General features: G+C 38.4%; 1 protein-coding gene across 3 annotated transcripts in view; it reads right to left on the bottom strand.

Moving 5' to 3' along the window:
- Positions 1-26,044, bottom strand: part of INPP5A (inositol polyphosphate-5-phosphatase A) — a 240,465-nt gene that overhangs the window by 28,417 nt on the left and 186,004 nt on the right. For all 3 annotated transcript variants that reach the window (XM_032191089.1, XM_032191091.1, XM_032191090.1), the window contains exons 10-11: positions 11,175-11,270; positions 10,769-10,843 (exon numbers count right to left, since the gene is read on the bottom strand). In XM_032191089.1, coding sequence (XP_032046980.1) covers positions 10,769-10,843; positions 11,175-11,270 — 171 coding nt within the window. The remainder of the gene's footprint in view (positions 1-10,768; positions 10,844-11,174; positions 11,271-26,044) is intronic.

The following is a 26,044-nucleotide window of genomic DNA, read 5'->3' as shown; positions in this document are numbered from 1 at the left end:
CAATATACTGTTCCATTTAACTTACTCATTACATGGTCATCTTTAAGAAGCAAACCTTTATGGCATTACGTGATGTTGTGGGGTAATTTGAACAATTGCATAGAGATTTTAAAATGCTGTGTCTGGAAGCTAATTCTAGAACTATTTGTCATAAGCAGTTCAAAGCAGTTCAGAAGACTTTTTTTTTTATTATTTTTTTTTCCCCCCAAACTCAATTTCACCTATGTATTCATACATAAAATATTTGAAGGATTATGTAAGGGCTGTTTTATCTGCTCTAACCATTGAGTTGCTGATATTCTGTCAAGGTATTTCATTTACAATATCCAGCTACCAGCCCAACATGAACATTTGATTAACATCTTCCAAATGAAAATGCCATCCGTACATGTGAGTAATACAACTATAGTTAGTTGATACTCTGTGAGACAAAGAGATGATACACCTCGGGGAATACAGATGCAGCATGATTAAGAATGCACACAGTACATATCCACTGGCCTGTGACTGTGACAAAAAAAAAATCATAGGGAAGAATATTGTTTAAAAAAACAGGTTAAATCTATCAATGGGATTTCACAGTCTGAAGTTATATATTTTTGTTTCATAAATTTCATGAGCTAAATACTTCAATTAGTTTGCATACTCAAGCTCCTATTGACCTACATGGGAATCAACTTGATATCACTGAAATTCTTTGCACAGAATCAAGGAATGATTGCATTTGCATTAAAGGATATTCCCTATTTAATAAAAGTAGAATTAAAAACCTTTATGTCTGTTGCCTGTATCAGCTGCAGTGCCCATGTGCCCATCACCTCCCAAGGGAATTATCAGAACTGTTGTTTTTCTGTCCTGCACAGGCACAGTCTGCAGAACCCATGTGCCAGTGGGTGAGACTGGACTGATGGCTCAACACCGCAATCTTTCCTATGGATATTCCAGTGAACTCCATCACCCCAGGGCTGGAACTGAGCTCAGTCCACTGTCCTTGTAGCTGCTGGGGTTGTATATAGAAAGCAGTGGGCATTCTGGCCAAAGATAACATCTATCTGGAACACTAAATGTGCATATTGTTTAGCTTGATAGAAAACAAAGGACTGTAACAGAGTTTAGCCAGTTGTAGAAATCAAGGTAATTTTGCTTGCTTCAGTTTAAAACAACAAGGCACTCTGAAAAGGTCAATGTCCATTGGTATGCTTGGTAGGCCACCTTGGCTAAAATCACACAAGTATGAACCCTTTAAACGGGGCAACTTAATTCAGTCATTGGAGTAGAACAACGGCAATTACTCATCAAGACCTACAGACCAAAGTCAGAGCATTGTTAGATCAGAAGGTGATATTAGCAGCATTTATCAAATCCATCTCCAGTGCCCACCAGAGAATTCACAGCTGTGAAAGGGAAATGAAGTTTCAGACCAAAAAAAAGTAGATAAGCATACAGAAATGACCTTAGAGAATTTAAATACATGGACAGTGGTCACTGTAAACCCCTTTGTCAGACTTGTATGGCATGCACTTTTTTCAAAAGACTTTGGAAATATAGCAATCTAATCCAGCTTTCTGGCTGAGAAAAAAATATATAGAAACTGATTCAGCAGTCTACTGACTTCAAATAAAGGTCTGGATATACTAATCCCTCTCATCTATCTGTGAAAACATTACACACAACTCTGCTCTGGCATTATTTAAAGCTACTGTTTTCTCTAGCTTTGACTTAGTAAAATTATCCATTACTATCTATTTTGAATCTTAATTTTCTTTTTCTCATAGAGCCATTCTTTAAAATCAGGTTTCATAGCAAAAAATATATATATATAAAAAAATATATATATATATATTGAATATAAACACACCAAAAAAAAAAATATATATATATATATTGAATATAAACACACCACTTAACACTACTTTTGTATTTCATTGCATTTCTGCACATTTCTGAGAATCTGTCTGTACATCCTGAATGGCAGTGCTGTCAAATCATCAACTGCACATGAATGTGGATATATGGCACACAGAAAAACTGCATCAAATATACTTTTCTTAGCATTAGAAGAGTTAGGCACATGTGGTGCCAAAGGCTCCCTGCGCCTGTTCTAAATCAGAAAACTTTTTATTTCACTGGAAGTTCACTCAGAAAAACATTTTGTTCTTGTTTTGACGATATATCTGTCTCTCTCAGGAGACATTCTGGTACTTTAAAGGATATGTGTATTTTCAAGCAAGTATCCCAACTTTTTCTGACAACTGGACTGGAAAATGTATTTTAAAATAGTATTTCTGTTACAGAAATATTTAGGTTGCTTAAAATGTTTAGAAAGAACCATAGTTTCTCTTGAAATCTATTGATCACTAGAGAAATTACTGGAGACTGATATTGGCTCTGCCTCATTGCAGCTCCCTTTTCCTTTCCGAGTTTCCAATTTGCACATTCCTCTTGCTCCCCTAGCCTGATTTGCGCTGCAGGGTCCAGGCAGAGGGCTGTGCTCACATAGCTTGAGTCCTGAGCACCACACGGGCACCAGTCCTTTCCTGGTGGAGAAACACTGTGAGAGCAGCTGTGGAATAGCAGTGGTGATTTTGATTTCGGTGATTGATTTGCAAAGCGGTGACGTGTTCAGTTGTTGGGTAGGGCAGAGTTGCAGAGGAATGTGCTTGAGACTCTGTGTTTTCAGCTAGCAAAAAAGGGCCTAAAACAAGCAGTTCTAGAAGTTCATGTAAAGCATCATTTTTCATTCTGTAAGACATTTAGTACCTTGTTGGTCCCGTAATACACACGCACATCAACACTGATTTGGATAAAACAGCTCCTTCAAACTTCTCTAATTACATATACCTTAAATTTTCCAGCAGAGTTTGTGGCCCCTGTCCAAATATCATATGCTTGCATTCTGCATATTATCCTGTTTTTCTTAATTGTCCTGTCTGGACCCTTTGAATCCAAGTACATTGACTTCATGCTGAAACCACTAGCGTGGATAAGCTTTGAAGTTCAACACCCTGCTAGCAGTTCCCCAGTGCTCAGTCATCCCTCTGCTCAGTAACATGCAGCAGAGTCCAGATCTCATTCTGGGATATTTTTTTGTTTTAAGAAAACTAACTCAGAATCCTGTTGTATTATTCAGGTAATTAGTTCTCAGTAAGGAGACTACAGTTAATCACATGCAAAGACTAAACCTAGTTAAGAAGTTAAAAACACTCAGCAGGGTTGAGCACAAACTCTCACCACGCAGCAGCAGTTATCCCCATTTATATATCCCCAAAAGGGCCGCTGACATCCCCAGAGCTCTTCACCAAAACTGCTCTGCAGAAGCAAATCGCGTTCTGCCCCTCAGCTCCACAATGCCCAAGGAAGAGCCCAAGCATCAGAAACACTGCACGTATTTTCACTGCTTTCAAACACCGTGACTACAGCTCCATCATCCTGTGCCCCAGCCAGTACTGGGTGATCCTTTGGACACCAATGCAAGGTGAGAGCAGCCAGGGCCTCCTGGTGAGCATCAGTTCTCAGGTTCTTTACCACCTGGGGAAAGTCTGCATGCACTCAATTTATCTTCTAATAGCAAAAAGTGGCTTTTGTCACTCCCTCTCCTGGGATTCCTGTGCTTGCACTGATTTAAAAAAAGTAACTCTGCAAAACTGCATTTATGCAAATTGCCTTTTTTCAAAAGTTTACAGAAACAGACACTTGAACATTATTGTAATTCATAAGCTGAACAACAGCTTGTAACATATGCCTCCTTCAAAATGGCAAGAAAGACTGGGTTGTTGCCACCTTTAACAATAAAAGATTTTAATTAGGGGTATCCTGCTTGCAAATGTGACAGATCTAGTGTATTACTTTGTTAAATTTTACATCTCTTACTGTGAAACGTAACATGAATTTGTACCATCAGGCAGTTAATAGTGGCATGTGTTGTGCTGCCAGTCTGCAACTGCAATTTCACAAAAGCATAAAAACATGTACAACACAGTCTTAGTATTGCAGAATGATGAAAAACCTTTTCTGAGTACAGACTAAGACCCTCGCTTCTCAGCTGGGCAAAACTCGCACTGAGGCTGAACCCCCTGAGCCAGGCCCCTGGCAGGGTGGGCTGACCTGCGTGTCCTGCGGACGGGCTGGACCTCAGAGCTGCTGGTGTGACTGGAGTCCTGCTGCGGGGTCAGCGGCCCTGCTGCCCCTGCAGGCAACAGGGCACCCTGAAACATCACCCAAGACTTCCAGACACCTGCATTTGCAGGGCTTCTTTCCCAGAGGGGATTCAAATTCATATTCTTACATCTCTGGAGCTGCCAGAGCCTGCTGGCAGGGCTGCCCAGGGAGGGGCAGCAGGGTGTGAACTCATGTCTACTTCCTTGCAACTGACATCCTGCTCTCATCTCCAACCGTACTTTTTGTACAGAAGTATCCTTCAGTTTTACATCTCATGTAAAACTACAATGAGGTTATCAGGCATGCCTGGAAAATGCAAAAGGATTTGGCTGTTGCAGAGACCCGGGGTAAAAAATATTAAGTACCTTTCTATATTTATTTGGATTGCCAAAGACTTCAGGCAAGATGTGAAAGCCCAGGTAGGATGCTTTTCTGTATGTGCAAGTGTTACCTGTAAGGGATGACAGTGAGCTCCATAAACTCTTGAGGACCATAATACAAATGCAAACAGTGCCTCTCTGGATATCCTCTTAGATCCCATAAAGGTTAAAAGGAGTGCCCTTAGGCCAAACCCTGTTAGCAGATCATGCTGACCACAGGCTAGATTACAGAGCGCCAATACAGATGTTGAACTTGCTCTTTAGACAATACTTAAACAAGAACCAATGGCTAAAAAAATACATATAGTACACCTGAATTAGCCTTTGGACTTGCTTTAGCTGTGTAGGACAGGACAAGAGGAAAAAGGGTCATGAAATATGATTTCTACCTTTGTAATATGGGCAAATTCTACAGCAAAATAATTCATTTACCTGGACCAGAAATTTGGCAGTGAACAGCTAACCCAGCACATCCAGTTTGACTCCTCCTTGCACGCTAGCTGTACACTAATGTTTGTTAGTATGAAGAATTTACTGGTAATATTCCAGATCTCTGTCATTACTCATTCTGCAGTGTATCCAATGGCATGTCAATTGAACACTAACACTAATATGCATAAGCAAATGAAGTTCCAAGCATGGGAATACCTTTTCATGAGTAAAGGAGGAGACTATAAAGCCATTTTCCTACCTGCATCTTTATGAAAATCAGGCATCTCAGATGACCACCTTAAATAAAAGAGGCAGTTTCAGGATGCATGGGATTTTCTTATGACCAGTCCTAGGTAACAATGATTCTAGGCAATCAATTTCCTTCCTTCATCCTAATTTGCCCTTATACATCATATTCAGGATTTTATCTGGACAGGGGCTGGTTGGCTCAGTGGATAAACCTCTGCCTTTTCACCTCTGGGATCATGGTTCAAGTCAAACCCTGATGAAATGCACTTGATCGTCCTAATCTAGTTCTTAGTGGACAGTATTCCCATTATCTTTAAAAGGGTCAGAGCCAAGGCCATTGGGAAGAGTGCATTGTGCTATATCTTGTCTGTTGATTAATACATTTTCAGTGATGCCAGATCCTTAACCTTCATGAGTGCACGTATTCTCACAAAAAGCTTAATAAAGGTCCCTGATGGACTAACCCTTTCTTCTTGAACCTTTCAGGATTTCCCAGGAATATTAAAATAAAAAACACAATCAAGTTACTCATCATTTAAAAGTATGTTTGCCTCAACTGTTTGTAGAAACACCTCTAGGTTAATTAGTATAATAACAGATCCCTTTTAATCATCACTTGGCATAGGGAGAACAAAACCTTTATAATTCAACCCATTTTTATATCACGTTACAATTTTCTTCTCATATTGTATCCTATCTGTCAAATCTAAACAGACACACGGAATAAAGGGAATCTACCCTCAAAGACTGATTTTGTTGCTCATAACATAGACTTTGAATAAAGACAGTGTTCACTGTAGAAATTTATTGTTTGCTCTCTGCAATATAAGGATGACTAAAAGATATTTGACCACTGATAACATGAAGCTCTTTTTTTTTTTTTTTTTTTTTTAATTTTAATAAAAAGGTAATAAATAGAACCACTTCCATTTTGTGGTATATATAGGCTGGAGATCACTGTGCTTTCCTGCATAACTATCTTGCATCTGTTTTGGAATTAATGCTGACAGTGTGTGATAATGCAACAGTGTCCTCTGAACTATCTGATTACCCAGGAGTAACTGGACAGCTGGCACCCTCAGCCTAACTTCTTCTACCTCCAAGTAAGAGAGGCAGGGGGAGCAGCTGACAAAAAGGACTGTCAGGGTAAATGTCTCTGTGAGAGCTGAAGCCAGCAGCATAGGACGGGACACCTGCTCAGGAACAAGCAGGAAGCAGGGAAGGCCAGCATAAGCAGAGATACGTAATTAGTCACCAGTTTCCATGAATATCAACAGACAAAACAGATTATGATTTTAGTGGAAATAACATCACGTCTAACTCTTAAGAAAATTAATTCACGGACTACTTTCATTACACAGTAATGGTCAAAATCTTAAGGACAATACATTAGTTTCCATCTGGATTGATTCCTTAATATGTTTAATATGAAATATATGAATGTATGACCCATTTCTCATTTCTGTCTGTGGTTAAAGATTATAAAATGATTCCTAATGATTTAATCATTCTTCTGTAGTCATAAAGAGTTTTTAAGGTCTTCTTCTATATTTATTTAACTGACTACTGAAGAAATAGCATTTAACTCATGCTTCTTTTGCATAAATCAATAACATGATCATTTTTTTCCATTAAATTATTATCTCTGCCTTCTATCTCTTGCGAGTATTTTAAAATTAAGGCTGAACTCCCAAATAGAAGATTTTTTTTAAAAACAAACAAACAAACCAAAAAGCAGTTATAGACTGATTCATCACAAATTATTAAGGAATATGAAAAAAATGCTGTAAAAGTGTAGATTTATTCATGAATTCCCTGCACAATGCTACTCTCCTGAAACCACTGGCATGATAATTTTACTCAATTGAGAGCTGGCAAATCCAAAGCTACATCCAAGTTTTGTGTGAATGACATATTGGTGAGTCAGCGTAAGGTCAGGGATAGTGGACAGCACTGCAGATCCACTCAGGATGCCGGATAAGAAGGCTTAGGCATCCCCCACATTCTCCCTCGTGCATGAGCACCTCATGCTCTTTGTGTGGATGAGGAACAGGGCACAGAAGCGCTGTGGCTAGGATGCGGTCAGAGTTACCAGCTGGAGACTTCCACCTCTTGAAAGGTGCAAGAAGCCAGCTCAGATTAGAAATGCCTCATTTCTTTGCCCACCATTCACAGGAAGTCTCCGGAGCAGAACACAAACAATGCTGTACAGCACAGCTTGGCTGTATGCTACTGTCAAAGTCACAAGTGTTAAGCTTTTTTTAACTCAAAAGCAACTCCTTCAACTGTAATTGTTGTGACACTAAGGTGAAACGCTGCATGTTGTACCTCCTTTCGTCCCACTTTTTGCATTTCGATTGCCATTATGTAACTCCCTTCTCCATAGCATCTAGACACGGTAGTTCTGTAGTAGTTACTAGAGTTATGCCCTGGTTCATCTGAGGTACTACGACCTTGATGTACAATTCTGAACATACAAATTAAGTATCAAGCTGGTTCTGCATTATGTTACAGCTCCTTTCAAGTAGCTTTTCTCTTTTTTTCTGTCACTAAACAGTTTAATAAATCTGGGTGTTTATTTCTCGAAACAAAATGATACAGAATGGTTATTGCACTTCAAAGTGATAAATACAGATAATTGCTAAGATAAATTTGGAATAAGGTACAGATAAGTCTGGAAAAATTAGACCTGACAGATGACTGCATGAGTTTCAAACTGAATTTCTGTTAAAGAGATAATTTGTATCTACATCAGATTTTTCATAAAAATACTTATTTCTATAAATATATCTTATATCTATAAGATTCTTTTTGTTGATTACAATGTAAAAAAGAAGGAATAACTGTGTATGGACAATGATAAAGTAGCCTGTTGATAATAAATATTTGTCAGGTCTTGTCACATCAGTACACATTCCACTGTTACTGAAGAGACATCACACTAATAAAAAAAAAAAAAACTCAAAAAATCAATGGATTTTGAGCTAAAGCAGTTGCTAAACACACAGAAAACATCTTTATCCAACAGCCATAGTGCTGTGAAAATTCCCAAGCCTTGCATTGGTACAGCTAAGGAAAATTTAATCTTCCCAAATACTCATCAGGGCACTCCATCCTGCAGACCTGACAGCCCCACTTATAATTAATTATACAATTTCGATGGGAATATCGACTAAACAAAGCTATAAATCATAGAAAAAGTCAATAGGCATGGACACATTCAATCATGTCCCGACCAATGATTACTACTCTTAAAATACAATAATTATTTTCAGGAGCCAGCTTGAATTAAATTTCTGTCAGGCTGGTACAAGACCGGTGGTTGATGAAGGATGCGATGGATTTTTTGGGTTGAATTCGGCACAGAGACATTTATCCTTTTAGATAGGTAGTTTGTTTTTAGTGATCATGGTGCTGCGTGTTTAACTAGACCATGAAGATTAGATTATCTCCAATGGCTCATTATATCGTTTATCTTTTCCTTCCATGTTTGATCTGGAAGATTTCCTGCTTCTTGATGCATGAATGAAATGACTGCTGATTTTGAGATGGAATGTGCTTAAGTGGGAATCTGCCTGTGCTTTTGCACACTGTGTCCACATATGTGAAGCCAACTAGCAGTCATCTGAAATACCACTAGGGATGTGGTAAAATGGCAGCAAAAAGAATAGCTTTGCTCAGCTTCAACAATGTATTGGGGGAAAAAATCAACATGACAAATATTTGAGCTGTTTCAAAAGAAGCTAAAATATAATAGCAATAGATGTAGAGGAAAATCGTATGATTTACCTATAGAAACTGGAATTGGGATTAGTGTTATTACTCTCTATTAAATGTCCCCCAAACTGAAAAACATCAAGGAAAAAACAATTGCTATGTATTTCCCAAAGATTTTTTCACCTTCTAAATAAAAACAAAACAAAACAAAACAAAAAACACTTATCTCACAGTAACTGTGTTTTTGAGATACCTTGCCTCACTGATATTTCTTGTGGTGGGTATATGCCACATATGAAAGATGTGCTTTAAGTAAGAAAAGCAGTCCCAATGAATGGGATGGACATCAACAAATGCTTAAACAGGAAACATCTTCACTTTCCTCATGAATCTGACTCATCCAACTTTCCTGACTTCAGAAATGAGTGAGATCTCAGATTCTCTAATGGAATTAACCTTCTAGGTGTGAGTTAACTTATAAACAGAGAGGGTGAGTAAAGGGGCTTTGGTTATCCTCCTTGCCCTGGATCCTTGCAGACAGATCTCCAAACAACCTGTCTGTCTATGAACAGCAAGAGAACATGCTGTAGGTAGAAGAGAAGACAGAGATAAGGGAGTATACATCCCCTCCCTATGCAATAAGTAGCAATAGATTTTGTGAGCAGGCACACTGTGAAATTGGTAGAGACTACAGCAAAAACTAGAGTTGGAGGACTCTCCAAGAAGCTGAGACACAGAAGCTGAATCCCATGTCTTCTTTATTCTGGGTGTGAGGAAAGAAGATAAAATTCTGTGCCATGTGGAAAGATGTGAAAACCAGGCTAGCTTGTCAGCCTGCACAACACAGAGTTTTTGTGTTGACAATTTCCATAGAACACACAGTTTTCTAAAGGTTTTGTTTGTCTGGCATAGCCTGCCCTACTTGTATAGCTCAGAATATTGAACATGTGAATGCTTTTAGTTTATGCATACATATACAGACCTTTATCTGAAACAAGGAGCTTAGTTCTGATATCAGTGAAGTTGGACCAATTTCCATAAGCAGAGGGTCAGGTCAGTGAAATCTTCAGTAAGGCTCCCATATGCAGTAGGTATCTATCATCTTTTTTTTTTCATCTATTTTTTTTTTATCTTTTTTTTTTTTTCACTTATCATTATGGGTGCTTCATGTTTTTCTTTTAGATACAAAACTCTTAGGAAACTTTAATGAAATTGAGAAAACTGCAAGTAATGATACAGAGATTTTCCAAAACGAAGTGGCTATATTTTGAAATAAAATAACTTTTAAAAAAGAAGATATAAAGTCATTCTCCACAGAAAAAATCTAGTCCTCGTTACAAATCAAAAGGCTAGTGGTCCCTTTCTGCTTTCTCTGCTTACGAAACTGCATATGATTGCCCAAACAGTGCTAGCCTGATGAAGGGTTTGACCTTTCTATTTTATTTATTCACATATTTCTATTATTCTTTGTATACTCAGAAGAGTATACTCTTTGTATACTCAGAAGACACAGATATTTTCAGAGCAGTTTTGCATTAAAGGCTTTTTTTTTAAGTTAAGGAAGTGCATAGAGAAGAACGAGTAAAGAAAGTGTGCTTGAAGAAATGGGAAACAGAGGACAGAGTGGCCAAGGTAAGTTATGAAGATATTAAGAAGCTGCAATCAAAATAACTGGCTAATTAAGGAACAAAGTTGGAGCAGTTGCCATCTTGGATGAATTAGCCTTTCTTTCTGTAGACAGGAGGACTGATAAGGATAAAGGGATGATAAAAACACAGTTTGTATGAGAGTTTCCAATTTATTTCTTCAACAGTGTTTAGTAACGAACTTACCGCAGTGCCATTGTTATCTCTAAAAACATCTTGATTAAAATAGTCAAAAAGCTTCTTTTCTAATTGTAGCATAACCTAAAAAAATAGAGGAGAAAGGTTAGCAAAGCTCTGGGATTCAGGTATCTAACACACTGCTCTTGGAAGCAACCCCTTTAGATACATGCAGCCCTTTAAAACTACATGTCTCTAAGTGTCTAAAGCTCCTCGTCAGCTTGGCCATTTGGTTGACTGGCAATCAGTTAGAAAAATCCAATTAACTGCGCATTAGGTGTGACAATCTATATCCCACCCCTCCCTTTAAATCATCAGTTTGAAACAACTATATTCATTCTTTGTAGAAAAGAAAGTGAACGTTAAACAGAGTTTCTATTTACACAGGAGGTATAGAGGGCATTAAGTTGTTTACCTTTCTGTCATTATCAGATTCACGAAATATTAGCTTGACTACTTCATTTGTGTCAGCTGCCCGGATAGTCTGCATTGTAGCCTTCGCACATAGTGTCTAATAAAAAACACAAAGGAAGAAAGGGAAACAGGTTTAAACAAAAGATGAGACCACATTTTATAGAACTTGATCAATCTTTGTGTCTTCAAGTGCTGATCCAATGACATCTGAAAGTATGATTTGTTGTAGGTCAAAATATGAAGCACTGCTTATTTAAGTGACTTCCTCTCATGATGGATTTAAAATAATACACTGAATTACTGTTTGGAGAGAAACAGACGATATTAAGAAAGTATCAATCAAATAAAGCAAATATTCATTTAACTTATTACCACGTGCATAGGTTCTTTCATAGGTCTGACACTGTATCACACATTATTGTAAACATTCACAAAAGCCACTTCCTACAGCTAATGACTCCACAGCACTGCTTATTTATGTATCACATTTTAAAAAGCTGATAAGTACCTTGGCACTAGAGTCTTGCAGCTTAACTCATTTGCCAAAACTTCGGCCTTGTGAATTAGTGCCCCAAGTATAATTTGAAAATCCTAGCACTAATTAATGATCTGACATCAAGTTTCAAAGTTAATTCTTGATAGCAAATTGCTCATACACCATTCTTTAAAAAAAAAAGACAACATCGTATCTCTAGATATTTTGATGATTGGGTGTCTAAGATGTATTATAAATCAACAGTTCAATGGGCTCAAGGTGTGAATTTCAAAGGAAGAGTCAGGCCATGATTTATTAGATATTAACCTAGTTGTGGCCCAGTTTTAACAGTAAGGAAGGCTGACCTAGAGAGTAATACAGAACTTGTTGTTTAAAGGGCTTGCTCTGCTACATTTTAAGAGGTGAAAGTCTGAAGCCCTCAGCAAAGCGGTTAAGGATGTATTTAACCTAAAATCGTACTTTAGATACACTGAACCTGTACTTTTAGCTAACTTTAACTATGATAACTATGGTAAATGCTTATAATGCAGACAGACTGTTTCCACTGTGGGGTAGCAGGCTTCACAAGGTGCTCTGCAGTTATCCAACATGGGCAAACCTTCCGGACGGTGTTTGATGCTTCTCCAACCCATCTGCCTGGGCTTCTGGAAGCCACAAAGCAAAAGGCCAAAAGGGGCATTGTGGAAAGCTTATTATTACTCCAAGGCAGAGAGAAAATGGCCAAGATGGGCACTCATACATGGGAAGCTGTTCAGTTTTCCTCGATTTAGTCTAACCACCTATGATGGATAGCATCTGTGCACAGCCTTGAGTAAGATTTGGTAAAGAATATCCATCTGAATAAAGAGCTTCCTCAAGGAATATAATTAGGTTAAGAATGGGGAAAGAGGTGATTTCCCTGCTCTGCATGTTCTCTTCCTTTTCTTAATGACCAGAAAACTGTTTGTCATTTTGTATGATATTATTCCCTTATAAAATAAGTATTTCCTTTGGTAATGGAGAATTTCACATCTGACCGCATCCTTCTTTCCTTCAAAAATATAACAACATATATTGGGATTCATCATTAGAAGTACAGTATCTATCAGGCACAGTATCATGAAATTAGAGCTTACTTCTCATTTCCCATTCTGAATTTCTTTTGAAGGAGATGCGAAGCATGTATTTAAAAAAAAGTCCACCTGCTTCCAAATAATCCAAAATTCAGCTGAGGTTATCAGTGCTAGAGTGGGAATTATCTGTCCAAAAACTTTTTCTTTCCATTTGACAAAAAGGTATTAAAATGACCCTTGATAAAGGGTTCTGTGTGTTGCCACAGTACAAACAAAAAGTGAAAAGCTGAGCAATTCCATTTTTAAAGGATAGTAACTTGAGTGTGATTCAGTAAAAGCGAAATACAAATCTCATCTTTTTCTTCATGTCTGTGAACTGAACAGGTGTCGAATCCCCATTTTACTGAAGAGATTATGCCCTTGCCTTACAGATTTTTCTTGATCGTTTCTTTCTCAAACAAGCAGCACCACGTCTACAGATTACAAAGATCTACCTCCGAGTTTTATCCTAAGAAACCTGGCACAACCAAGGCCCAAACAGGGCCACGGGTGCATGTGGAGTCACAACTTTCGCTGGAGGACAAGGTGTTGGTCACATGAACGCAGATGTGGGCTGCTCTTTGAAAGCTTCATCTGCATAGCAGAATTTTGAGGTGTTTTCCAAATAGCTTTGGAGGAGAAAGTGAAGGTGCTGGCAATAGCTCGCTTGACCTGCTGCGGCTGGGATGGCAGCGGAGAGGCACACCAAGCTGCTGGGGAGCACGCTGCTGCTGTCCCTTGCTTCGAGGACAGACCTCATCGCTTCTCTCTCTCATATCCAGTTTAGCTTTGGACCCATTTTGTCTGTTTCTACATGTAATTATCGTTTTGCCATCTGCGTCCGCAAGCAATTCCCGATGAGGTAATCCACAAGCGAGCCATTCCCAATGTGCACTCCCTCCGATACCACTATTGAAATTCAAAGCACAGATTAGCTAATCGGGTCAAACCCCAAAAAATAGCGCTTTGGGCTCATGTGTCACAAATCAGTCTGGTCGCCTTTAAAAAGCACACCAGATTAGAACAAGCACCCGAACAAACCAAAGCGGAAAACTCACCGCTCTCTAAAGCTGGTTTCTAAAGCCCTAACAAATCGCTCCATCTTTCACTCATTTAAACTTTCCAAATGAGGGTCAATACGGTCCCCTAGCATCCAAATGCTAATGCGCTTAAGTGCGCTTAAGCAGCTTTCCAGAGTGAATGGGCCAAAGAAGGGCTCGAAAAGACAAGGCAGAGTTACTGTCACTGTCAAAAAGTCATTGTAGCCACCCCCGGAGTGGTTGCAATTCAAGAAATTCATGATTTCTGTCTCTTAAAGGCATCTGCTTGAGAACATTTTTTTTTTCTGAGCTGCTTTATCTCACAACTTCAGGCCTGCTCTAAAAGAAAAAAAAAAACAACAAAAAACAACAAAAACAACGCGATCGACTCTTGAGAACCAATAAAGAGAAAGGACCCACATACCTTATTACTTTCAAATTTCACATGCACAAAAAGTTACCTTATTCACAGACAAAAAGTGATTGGGCAAAGGTTCATTTCTTATACAAGCTGGAGCATTCCTTTTTTCCTCCTCCTTTCAATTTCTACAAAGTCGTAGTCACCCAAGCAGAAAACTTTCGGGAACATGTGCCTTTTTAGACAAGTCTACTTATGAAGGGATTTTTTGTTGCTGGTAAAGAAAATTAAAATGCTATGAAAACACACTGTTTCTTTTTAGGTACTCCCTCAAAAGTACTCTTTTGCAAAGTTAGAATATGGGAATTAGATGTCAAAACTCTTCTACCCAAGTTATCTTTTTTTTTACACTTTTTTTAAAACAAAATTTGGCTAAAGCGTTTGCAGCAGAACTGAATTCAGAGCTCAGAGAGAATTCAGCACTCAGCCTTTGCTTAGCAAACACAGACATGTCTTATTACAGTTTTCACATGTACTGTCCATGCAGGCAGACACTTCATAGTATCTTTTTAATAATGCTTTACAATAGTTTATGTGTAGTGAATTGTAAAACACAGGAATAACTCCTCTGATAATTGCCTTGGAACATAATAAAAATGTCGTATTATGTAGAAAGTATTTGATATTGATAGTGACAAATCTAGAATTTCTTCTAAACTCTGCAGTCTTTAGATATTGAAAACCCTCTAATTTACAAGATAAATGCAGCCTTCAAAACAGATCTGCTCCACCACATACACAACACATTAAAATGTTTTAGACTGTGTTTCTGCATACTTATATTTAAAAGGTATTAAAACAAAATTGTATTACATACACACACAATGTTATGTTATGTAATACATCGTATATTATATAATTGCGTTTTATATTGCACGTGTATGGAGACATTGAACTGCTGTGAAGTACACTACTGTTTACTGTTAGTGCTTTGTTGAAAATTGCAGCTTTTTCATCCTGCACACCCAGTTTCTGAGCATTCTTTAGACTTGAGTCCACCTCTTCATGTGTGAGCTGAACTATTGCATGCTTGCAATTACCTCAACAAAATTGTTTTGAAAAAAAAATAGGGCATCCAAGAACACAGTGATTAAAACTTTACAGTTGCCTTTGTCTACTGAATCTAGAGATGTGTATTATTTTTCCCAATGGTTTGAAAAATCTTTTTACAACTTATTATTACTTTGAAATCTAAACAAAAAGAAAATAATATATTGTTACTTTATGATGACAAAGTTCAAAAGACGTTTAGATGTAGAGCTTAGGGATATGGTTTAGTGGGGACTGTTAGCGTTAGGTCAGAGGTTGGACTCGATGATCTTGAGGTCTCTTCCAACCTAGAAAATTCTGTGATTCTGTGATTCTGTGATTGCAATTGAAATTTCTAGTAAGCCAAATGGATTGAAGCAGAAGTATTTCTTGCTAAAATGAACATGAGAGAGTCTGAAGACTGCTAAAATAAGGCGGTTGAAGCAAAGTCTTGAACACATGAGCGACCAAATCAATTAAATTTAAGATATTTAATTTTATTCCAGTTAGATACTCTGTGCATTCTGGCAAGATGGAAAAGACAGAGGAACATGTATCATCTAATTATGAAAGTGAAATACTTCCTCTGAAATGCTGCTCAAAAAACAAAATCAACCTGACACTTATTAAATTAGGATAATCAAATGCTTTTTTATTATTAACTGGATGCAAATTGTATTTGAAACAATCAGCCAAGTAAAAGACTTGCTACTTTGGGAATAACAGGAACATCTGTCTTGTTTGGGCTCCTCCTCACTTTAGAAAGGGTTGATATATTTTTCTGGGTATTAGGAGTGTACAAATATTAAATTCACCAAATCACATGGTGTAAGAGAAATAAAATTTGCAAGTGAGAAAATGAAGTCAGATGTACCTGAGTCAGTAAAAGATGTGCATTTAGCTACAGGACAACTAACACCATATTTTTTAAACTGCCATTGAAATGCAAACTCATTTTAGCTGATTTTTCACAACTGTGCAGTGGTATTCACCCACACAGCTGCTGCAAGTAGTTAGGAAAATCACAGAGCTAATTTCCCCAGTGTAAGGTGATAAAAACCCACCTGAAACAGGAGACACTTTTTTTAAAAAAAAAAAAAAAAAATGAAAAAAAATATCCCTTAGATTATAGTTTAACTCATGTTAACATTAACTACATAGAGATAGCAATAGTATCTTGAAGTATCTGTGCTCTTTATACTGATAAGCTTCCAGGAGCAGGAATTTAACTCAGTAGTGAGATAAACATCAGCTGAATGAAGAAGAAATATGAAAAAGTGTTAATGAGATGTGACATTAAGTATCGATATGAAAAATTACATTCTTTTTGAATATTCGACAAGGAGTGAGCTCATGTCCAGGGGAGCAGGCATGGTGGAGGGCTGGGTGCGATGGAGAACAAAGGCTTGTTGCACCACTCCCATCTTTCCTTGGTATGTTTCTTATGTAGCATGTGTACAATACATCCTCTGATGGTAAGTCAATGCAAATCACACCAGGATGCTGGTCTCCACTGTAGGACCCCTATGTTGATTTGCACAGGGGTATTTCGGTTTTAAATACCTCTTTGGGTACTGTCTGTGACAAAAGATTCTCAGCACTAAGACCCTACCTTCATGCTTCCAAAGTTCTCCTCCGTCCCTAAAACAAATGATCCCTGCTGGGAACAACTTGCATTTCCTTGGGCTCAGTTTCAAATTAGCTGTCTGAAGTTCATTATTAAGTGCATTTTCTTGTCCAAAACCTTAGATCATTCATGACAATGTTATCAAAGTGTAACACTAGGCAATGCAAAACCATATCCATTTGTTTTTAAGGTACCACCATGCTGAACAGACTGAGACACCTCGGTTTAATGCACAACCTCTGTCCAGCTGTAGATGTAACTGCCTGCTCTGCAGGGTGCGCGCTCTTGCCATTGACTGCTTTATTACTCATGAAAACAATACCTGGCTCTTATGAACTTACCTTTGGCAGTAGAGGGTAAGATTTGTATCTGCATTTGCAAGGGAGTCAGCGGGGCAGGGTCCCAGCAGAACTCTGCTGCCCACTGACAGCCCCAAGTGACCCCAGGCTGCTGCGGGAGGTGTGGGAGCGAGCAGTGGGAGGGCTGGGACCTCTGGTTCCCCGAGGCATCGGACCTGCCCCTGCAGCTCTCCTCCGTGCCAACAGCTGGTCGCAACGACACCTCTCTTTTTAATTCTCTTCATCAGAAAAGAATATGAATTAAGCTCAAAAGCCTACGCTAAGATTTTCTGAGATTACAGATCCTGAAGAAACTGTCAAAGGCCAAACCTTACTTTCTTGGAAAGAATATGCTAGTACAGCTCTGTCCCTGGTGACATGACTACTACATTGCTGGTAAGAGCTGCCTACTAGCGTCTTGTTCATCTGGAATGTATGCTTCTGATGGCACTTGAAAGAAATCCCTCTTGGCATTTGTTACACGTTTAGCCGTAATAAAATTTAGCCTGTTTATGAGATACTCAGCATAATCCAACTCAGCCACTTAGACACTGTGCTCAATTTATAAACCTCTGATGTTTAAATCTGATTTATCTAATTTTTGGCTATGTAACTATCCTAAACAGTGTTTTAGTCTGAAATTAACTAGTTTATTCAGCCAGCTGTTATTTTGTACATGCCAATTTAATATATACATTTTTTTCAAATACAGGACCTTGATTACTACTTGCTCACTTATGTATGTCCAAAGAGAAAGATTAAGAAATTCTAGTTTCTCACACTCCTAATTTTTTCCCCATGGCATCTTCTACCACTTGATTTTTTCAAACTGGAAAAGAAACTTTCGTTATATAGTTTGTGGTGCTCTGTCCTGAACAGTTTTGCAAATTTAACAGTCATCCCCCATTTTGTAACTATTTTTTTCAATACTGGTGTTAAGTGAACCTTTATTTATTTATTATTTTTCTTTTTATTTATTTGCTTTTGCTTTTGCTTTTTCAGTCAAGTATATCTCTAGAAATGCAAAAATCAGGATAGAACTTCTTTTCCATCACATGTATTCACCTGCATGGTAATTAGCTTCTAGTTTCCTCTACCTGATTCCTTCTGGTCAGGTTCCATCTTTTTGGATTCTCTTATTTTCCTGACTGAGATCCCCAAGTTTGAGTTCAGCTGAGCACCTACACATTGGTTCATAATTTGCCCTGAGTTCTTTGTCACCTGCATGCGTCAGGAACACAAAAAGTACTCTGCAAACAAAGGTGAAGTTTTCAGGTGAAGGGTCTTGTGTCATCTGTCCCCACCAACCCTATTCTTCCTTGCTATTTAAGCTCTCAGTTTAAATTGACTTCCTGACACAGACAATAAAAGATAATAAGTTTCAAATTCATTCAGGACTTCCATTAGATCTGTATAAAACCTGTAACACCAGAAAATCTGGAACTTTGAAGTGGTCTGCTAGAAATATCTCTTCTCTCCTCTGTCCATCTTCCTAGTTATTTAGCATCATCACTTGATGTTGAGTAGGGTCACAGGGAAGTTTTCAAAGACAATGACTCACTTTTCCATAATTATAGGAACTGGAAGAGTCAATTGTTCCTATGGAAATCTTCTGAAAATATGTTGTCTTGTCCCATAGTCTGTGAACCTCTTGGGAATTATTCACACATTCTTCTATTCCTTTTATCCCATTATTTTTTCCTGCTTTGGTCAAGCAGGAATACCTGCTTGAAACATTACTTGTTGGACACCCTCACAGTGCTTGCTCTTTTTTTACTCCAACTGACTAAGCAGAGGACTGTACACATTGTTTCCATTAAGCAAAGACTTAGATGAAGCACACAAGATCTCTAATGTAAATCTGTTTCTGCAGAGAAATGTAAAACCCCCTCTTCCCTTGAGTTCAGAAGAAATAATAAGAGACAGCTTCTCTCCTTATAGCTAAGCTTGCTTTTATCTAACTTTCAGACTAAGAGCTTTCTATTTCTTTTCATTTTAGGAGTGAAATAGCCAGTGAGCCCCATCTGCTCCTCTGTGCCTTGCAATTGCCTTTGTTTTGAGTAGTAACATTTGCCACTGTTTGTGCTGATGGTGTTATTGTTTCTGCTACTTCCATATTTAATGGCTTCTTACAGCCATAAGAAATTAAATCTCAGAGCAGTAACATGAAGTAGCAAAAATGTAAGCCAACATCTAGCAAAATTCTTTGGTGCTTCTTGACTCACTATCTGAAAACCTGGACATTGCAGGGTTCCAAATAACCGGAGACTGTCAGCTTTATTCTTCCTAACCCTTCCGGAGAGTACGCTTACTGATACAGCCTGCTGGGGACAGACGAGAGCGTTTACTGCCAGACCACAGCTGCTGCACAGTGATCTGCACAGGAGACTACTTCCACGTTGTCTCATTAGGAATGAGCAGTGTGTCTCAGAAACACTCCCGTGCAGTATTCTGTTCCACCGACAAGCACTGCCAAAAAAGGCAAATTCTGGAATAAATTTGCCCTTTAAATATACAGGGCATTTTGTACAAAATCAATGGTGTGACACAGATCAAGATCCAGACTTAGCTTCTGAAGAATGTGAACCTTTGGCTTCCAAAAAAGTAGACTTACACAGAGGGTATCATCTATGTAATCTATGGAGTATACTGTTCAACAACATTTTTGCATTTGACTTCTATTGAGCTTATCCTCAGAAATGAGAATTGGAGCTGACTTTTAAAACATGAAGTGTTGGGTGACTCTGAAATCAAACTACAAAACTACCTAAAATCTATATGCCATTAGCCAGACAAAAGTTTTGTTTTTTTAATCACAAAGTGGTAAATATAGAGAAGTATGAAGCCTTTTTTTTTTTTGTTTTTCTCTCCTATAATGCAGAACAGCAAAAATAACCAGTCCCTTAAACAAAGAGGGAATTTGAGACCTGGAGAATGAATGTGACAGCATGGGGCAGGAGCGTACATCTCAGGCTGTCAGCACCTCAGAGCTGTGCTCTTGCTAAGGCTAAGCACAAGTGTGAGACGGAAATCCATCCTCCGCCTCATCAAATGACCATGAGCACACACACTGTGAAGTAGGAGAGATGTTCATGCTCCCCTACTGTTTCCTCTCTGTGGGAAAAGAACACCCTTTCTCTGAGTTTACCGTACAGCAAATGCAACACAAAAATCATGCTCAGTTCACTGCATCCATTTTTTTGACCTGCACATGTTTTCCAAATGCAAAATGAAATTCACTGTGTTAATAACTGTGATGTGCTGCACAGTGTTATGAGACAAAACTTGGCTGATCAGGTGATGCCTTGCTGATGTGGCACATGTACTACTTCCTTACTGTACTCCTCACCTTTTTCGTTTTGTCTAGTCTCCCTGACTTGGTTCTTTTCACTCTGCCATATCTCATTCACTTCTCACTGGTTGTGCTCCCTGTCTGGTTCCACACCATTTGCTCCTTTATTCACTTTTGAAAATGGAATACGAATACAACAGCCTGTAAGTTCAAATAATCCTTTCTAGCCACTTTTATGTTCAAATAGCTCTAAGAATGATGGCAAGGGACTGCTGAATTGTCTTCCTCTCCCATCATGACTGTCACGCAGCCTGCAAGCAGTTGGCTGCAGCAGCACCTGGTCTCTGAAGATGCTGAGAAGCCAGGGCTGCAGCAGGTCCTGGGGGAGCCACACTGCCCAACAGCAAGTTCATTTGTCATCGGCAAGACTCAGACATCACAAAGTACCCCTATTTCCAGAAGATCTTATTCACACATTAAAATAAATGCCTTTTGGATAAAACAAATGAAGGAAATTTTGGTAAAATACCGTGCAAGGTACGGACCCAAGGTTTACCATGTTTTTGCTCATAAAAGGTTAAGATGTATTGGCAGAGTCAGTATGTGCATGACATAAATACTGCACACAATAAAAGACTGGCAACACATAAAGAACAGTTGTGGGATAAAACAGACAATGTGGAGAGCAGGAAATAGGGTGTCTCTCTTCATGCTGCACTGTAGCTTTGCATCCTCTTCAGTGAGGCTTCAATGGTATAAGAATGAAGGGTTTGTGCATTGCAGTGATATTCAGAATTTTCTCAAGGACACCACCCTCACTGAATGGGTTCAAAACTTAGTTGATGACCAAGAACAAATTGAATGCAGCCCTTGACCAACTAGAGTGACACTGCTGGTCAGAGAAGGAGGAGGGTTTGGAGGAAGAGCATATTCATACCACTGGCTGGGGATCCAGAGGGATTTAATGCAGCAACAAATGCAGATCCCTGGCTCATTTGACACCACTGGGTGTTGCGCAGCACCACTGAGAGAACAGAAAGCACTGCCAGAAATGCAGCTTCCACAGTCCTCCTGTTCGTGTGGATCAATGATCCATCTGGAGGGGATGGGGGCCTGACTGGGCAAACAACCAGAAAGCATATTTTACAAAATTCTGAAACACAGATATTTTTTTTTCTTCTTAAAGCAAAACAGTATTCAAACATGCTGAGAAATATACAGAAGTCCCAATTACGGAGAGAGATGGAATAATGCAAGTTCAAAAGTGTTAATGCAACATAATTTTAAAGCTAACAGCTGTGGACTAGTTAGTGAAGTGCCATTCTTTTCGCTGTATCTTTAAGTGCTGTTAAATTCATTTGTCACTTGATGGAAAGCCAGCAGGCTACAAATCTCCCAAGCACCTCTCGCGCTGAATAGTGACAGGAGTATTCTGTTCTGCCATAAGACAACATTTGTGTGTGTCTCTGTCCGAAGTCATACATGCTATTTTAACTCATCTGCCTCCCCATTCTCTCCAGCCCAGGAGGACAAATTGCTCACTGTGGCTCCCTTTCAGAGGCAGTACAGCGCGCAAAGAATCATGACTGAGCAGAAACACAAGAAACAGGCACATAAAAATTCATCACTTTGGCCTCCTGACCTCTTGCCACTGGGTTTGGCAAACCCTGTCTCAAAAAGTAGCACCAAGGGAGAACTAAGCAGACCGGCTGAGTGAAATTACTGACAAAAAATATCTTGGACACAGGAAAACCCCACCAGATGCTTCATTGTCTTTTCAGAGAAGTGGTGCTGAAAAAGGGGGTGATCTACCACATGGCATATTGGGTGGAATAAGTAGAGCCATTGTTTCAGAGCAGCTCTGTCACTTTACTGACTGCAATACAAAGAGGTGTAAAGCAAGATTTAATCCTGACTTTTTAGTCAGCAGATTAAAACCAATCATGCCAGATGTCCACAAGACTGTTTAACATACAGAAAGCTTTTTCATACTCCACAAAAAGTGAAAGCTGTAATAACTTCTTCTTTATTTCCTCTAGAGAGGCCTTTTTCTCTCACTTTTAGTCAGAAAAAAGGGGAGATATTGTAATGGATTTTAAGACGTGCTATTAATTTTTACTCTAGCTTTTACTCTTCTCCCTTTTGAGACAAAGTAAATTCTTTTACCCATCCAAATCAGACAGGTATGCCAGAGAAAACCGCTGGTATAAAAAGGCTACAATTTCAAAAAGAAGGTATACCTGTAAGACCAGAAAGGGATGTTATCAGCAACATTCACCACAGAAGCTAAAGTTCCTCTCCAAAATCCTTGAGGCAACATGAGATATGACAGTATGGTTGTCAGCATTGTGGCAAATAAATAAATGTATAATGGTTTTCCCCCCTAAAACTGAAATTGTGCTTGTATGAGTTTTTGCACATCTGCCTCCTCACATGTGCTGGCCAGCCTGAGGACGTGCATACTCTGCTTCCTACCTTACGTATGTGTACACAGGCACACATCAAATTCGAGTGGGTCTTGCATGACCCTTATGGCAGCCCTTGTTAAGTTCAACAGAAACCTCACAGGGAGGATGCTGATCCTGCAGTCCTAAGGGGAAGGTGCTCTCAGTACTAAGGGGCACGCCTGGGTAAGAAACGCTGCCTCAGATGCAGCTTCTGCACCGGGACCCAAAATGTGACCGAGGTCACTGGAAGCTACCACAAGCCCTAAATATGAATGCTAAAAAGTGATACTCGCATTTAAAAATACCCACTCGGTACTTCTTCATTAAGTGCACCTACAGAACTCTTAAACACTTTGCAGAGTTTTCTTAACCTGTTGCTTTATTCTTTTTCTATTTATAAACAGATTTATCTCTAAAAATACTACCTCAGAGGATATAAATTCAGCAGTTACTGTAATTTTAAAATATATTTAGTTGTCTTCTGATATATTAAGGAAGTGCAAAAAACATGTGTATTACCACTCCCTCTGAATTTCCATAGCCAAGAATGTTGTTAAATTCAACAAAAATCAAAATATATATTTAGTTTCTTATATTAAATTGCAAATAATTTCTGCATTTAAGAAAAATAACAGACTTTATCTTTGATAAAAGCTATATAAAAAAAATCCCTTAAAATTCCAGTATTACACCGACTTGCATACTGAACATTATTTACTAAACTGGAAGCCTTATGGCAGTAAGATGATGTCTTGTGTGATATCCCTTATCTATCCAATTGCCTGAGGAAAAATTACAAATTTTTTGTAGTTTTTTTTGGTAACTTTTTGTAAAAATTTTTGTAAAAATTACAATTATTTTTTTTGTGGAAAAAGCTACAACTGACATATCTCTTTTTTTTTTTTTTTTTTCTTGTCACACTCCTCAACAAAATTGTCATTAGCAGTTCCTAAAATAAAAGTAGACATCTTATTGAATCACTGACCTAAAACAGTACTATTAAAACCATTTTTTTCATGTTTATCTTGTCAATACCTAAATGAAAACAGTTAAGATCATATGATACTTTTTAGTACTTTCAGAGAAATACACATAAACTTACCATTGTGTTAATACACAGTTCTGAGAGGATGCTCTACTGAACTGTCTAAATCAGCTGTATCTGTAACTGCGTAGCTCCTGCCACCAACAGAATTAATTTTCCATCCTTTAAAACTAGGATGTCACTTCTGGACTTCATATGAGACAAAAGGAGAAGCATGTTTTGGCTAACCGTGGTTTACAGCACTGTAAACCACAGCCACAGTTACAAGCCTAGTACTGTGTTCTCTTCCCTGACCATGTATTCCATTAATTAAGTTCACTGTTCATATTTGTCCACACATCATTATCATCCTTATTTTACCTTCACAGGTCTGGTACCATATTGGTAATTTTGGACAGGTAGGTACAAAGTAAAGGCCTACCTTTACTAATGTTTCTCTTTTCCCCAGTGTGCAATGATGACTGATAGGTGTAACACACTTGTTTTTCATCTTCTGGCATTTCATTCCCATACTGAAAAGACAAGCACTGTAATGAAGATGAGGGTATTTTCTTTCTAAGGAAGTCCAACTGGTGACTCTCAAGAAGACTAAGTCAACTAAGCATAAATCTGACTAGGAGATTTCTGCCAGTTAAACACGTTTTTCATCACCATTTCATCCACTTCAGAATTTATGCAATTTTAAAGTTATAATTCTGCTCCCTCTTTCTGAATTTCTTCAAGCAAGTCTTGTGGGTGGCCTTCAAGATACATTTTACCAATTTTTCATGCCCATCCCTCGAAATGTGACCCTGCTCCTGTGCTTTTATCTGTCTGACAACTTCACACAGGAAAACATGCAGCCCCTCTGATAGCATGAAATCGGAAACAATAGCCTTTGGAAACAAAAGGGAGTAGGGAGGCAGGATACAGTCCAGGTCCTGGCTGATTTTAGCCACAAACAGATGTTCGTAGGTCCTGATACCCTGAGCAAGCTGAAAGGAAAAGCTTGTAAAAGAAATGGACCTTAAAAACAATGCATTGAAGAGCTTTAAATAAAGGCAAAAGGAAAGCAATATGGCTTTCAATGATAAATCTCAGCAAAGAAAACCAAAGTGGTACCATGAATTTCAATGATGCATTTTTCTTTTTCTCAGTGAACTCTACAGCTCATTTTGAAATAGCTCAAACCTCATCTTAGTTTACAAGTCTCCCATATTCATTAAAAGGTTACAATGCATGCATTTTTAGTTTCTTGTAACTAATCACTTTAGCTGGGAACACCCAGTGAAGTCCTGTAATATAGGCTAATGCTATTATTTCAAAAGCTGCTTATAACTCAACAAAGAGGAATATGCTGAAAGAATCTTGACTGGAAAAAATCTTAGACTACCTCTTGGAACAAATTATGTTCAATCTCCTTCTCTTTTCATGTGCACTATTTCACACTCAAAAAAAACCCACGTAAAGAATCTATGAAGCGCTGTCCTGAATCGGACCAGGGTTCTGTTTCACAAAAGCCAATATGCACCATTTACAAATGAAACAAAGTGTAGAGTCACTTGTCTGACTGAAGTTTCTGCTTTTGTGATTAAAACTCTCTTCCTCTTTCTTGAAGAGTCTGCCATCCAAAAGGGCCTGTGCCATGCTCCAATGCACAAAATACATGTATTCACTACAGGAGAAAAAAAAACTGAAAAAATTGGCACAAAAGCGGGTGCATAGCTTAAGTCCTGTTTAGGATAGCCCTCACTTGAACTCTGCACATTTGCATAGATTTTACCTATTAATTGTCTGCATCAAAAATATAGTGGATAACTCAAATAAATGTTTCATCATCTGTATGTGGTCAGGTGCAGATTTAACTTGTTAATTTTTAGCATCAATGAAATACAGATGATAAAGAAATAAAGAAATGGTATCTTACTTCACCAACATGGAAATCTGGAGAAATAATTTTAATTAAAAGAATATCTGAGACAGAAGGTATCTAAATCTGCTTAGCAAGTTTGAAAAAATTATCAGTCAAATCTCAAGCCAAAAGTAACCATGCATTTCTCTTGTCTAAT

The sequence above is a fragment of the Aythya fuligula genome, chromosome 7 (genome assembly GCF_009819795.1).
Source record: "Aythya fuligula isolate bAytFul2 chromosome 7, bAytFul2.pri, whole genome shotgun sequence".
In the NCBI taxonomy this organism is placed as follows: domain Eukaryota; kingdom Metazoa; phylum Chordata; class Aves; order Anseriformes; family Anatidae; genus Aythya; species Aythya fuligula.
The sequence above is the reverse complement of the archived record's forward strand: the minus strand, read 5'-3'. Positions and strand labels throughout refer to the sequence as shown.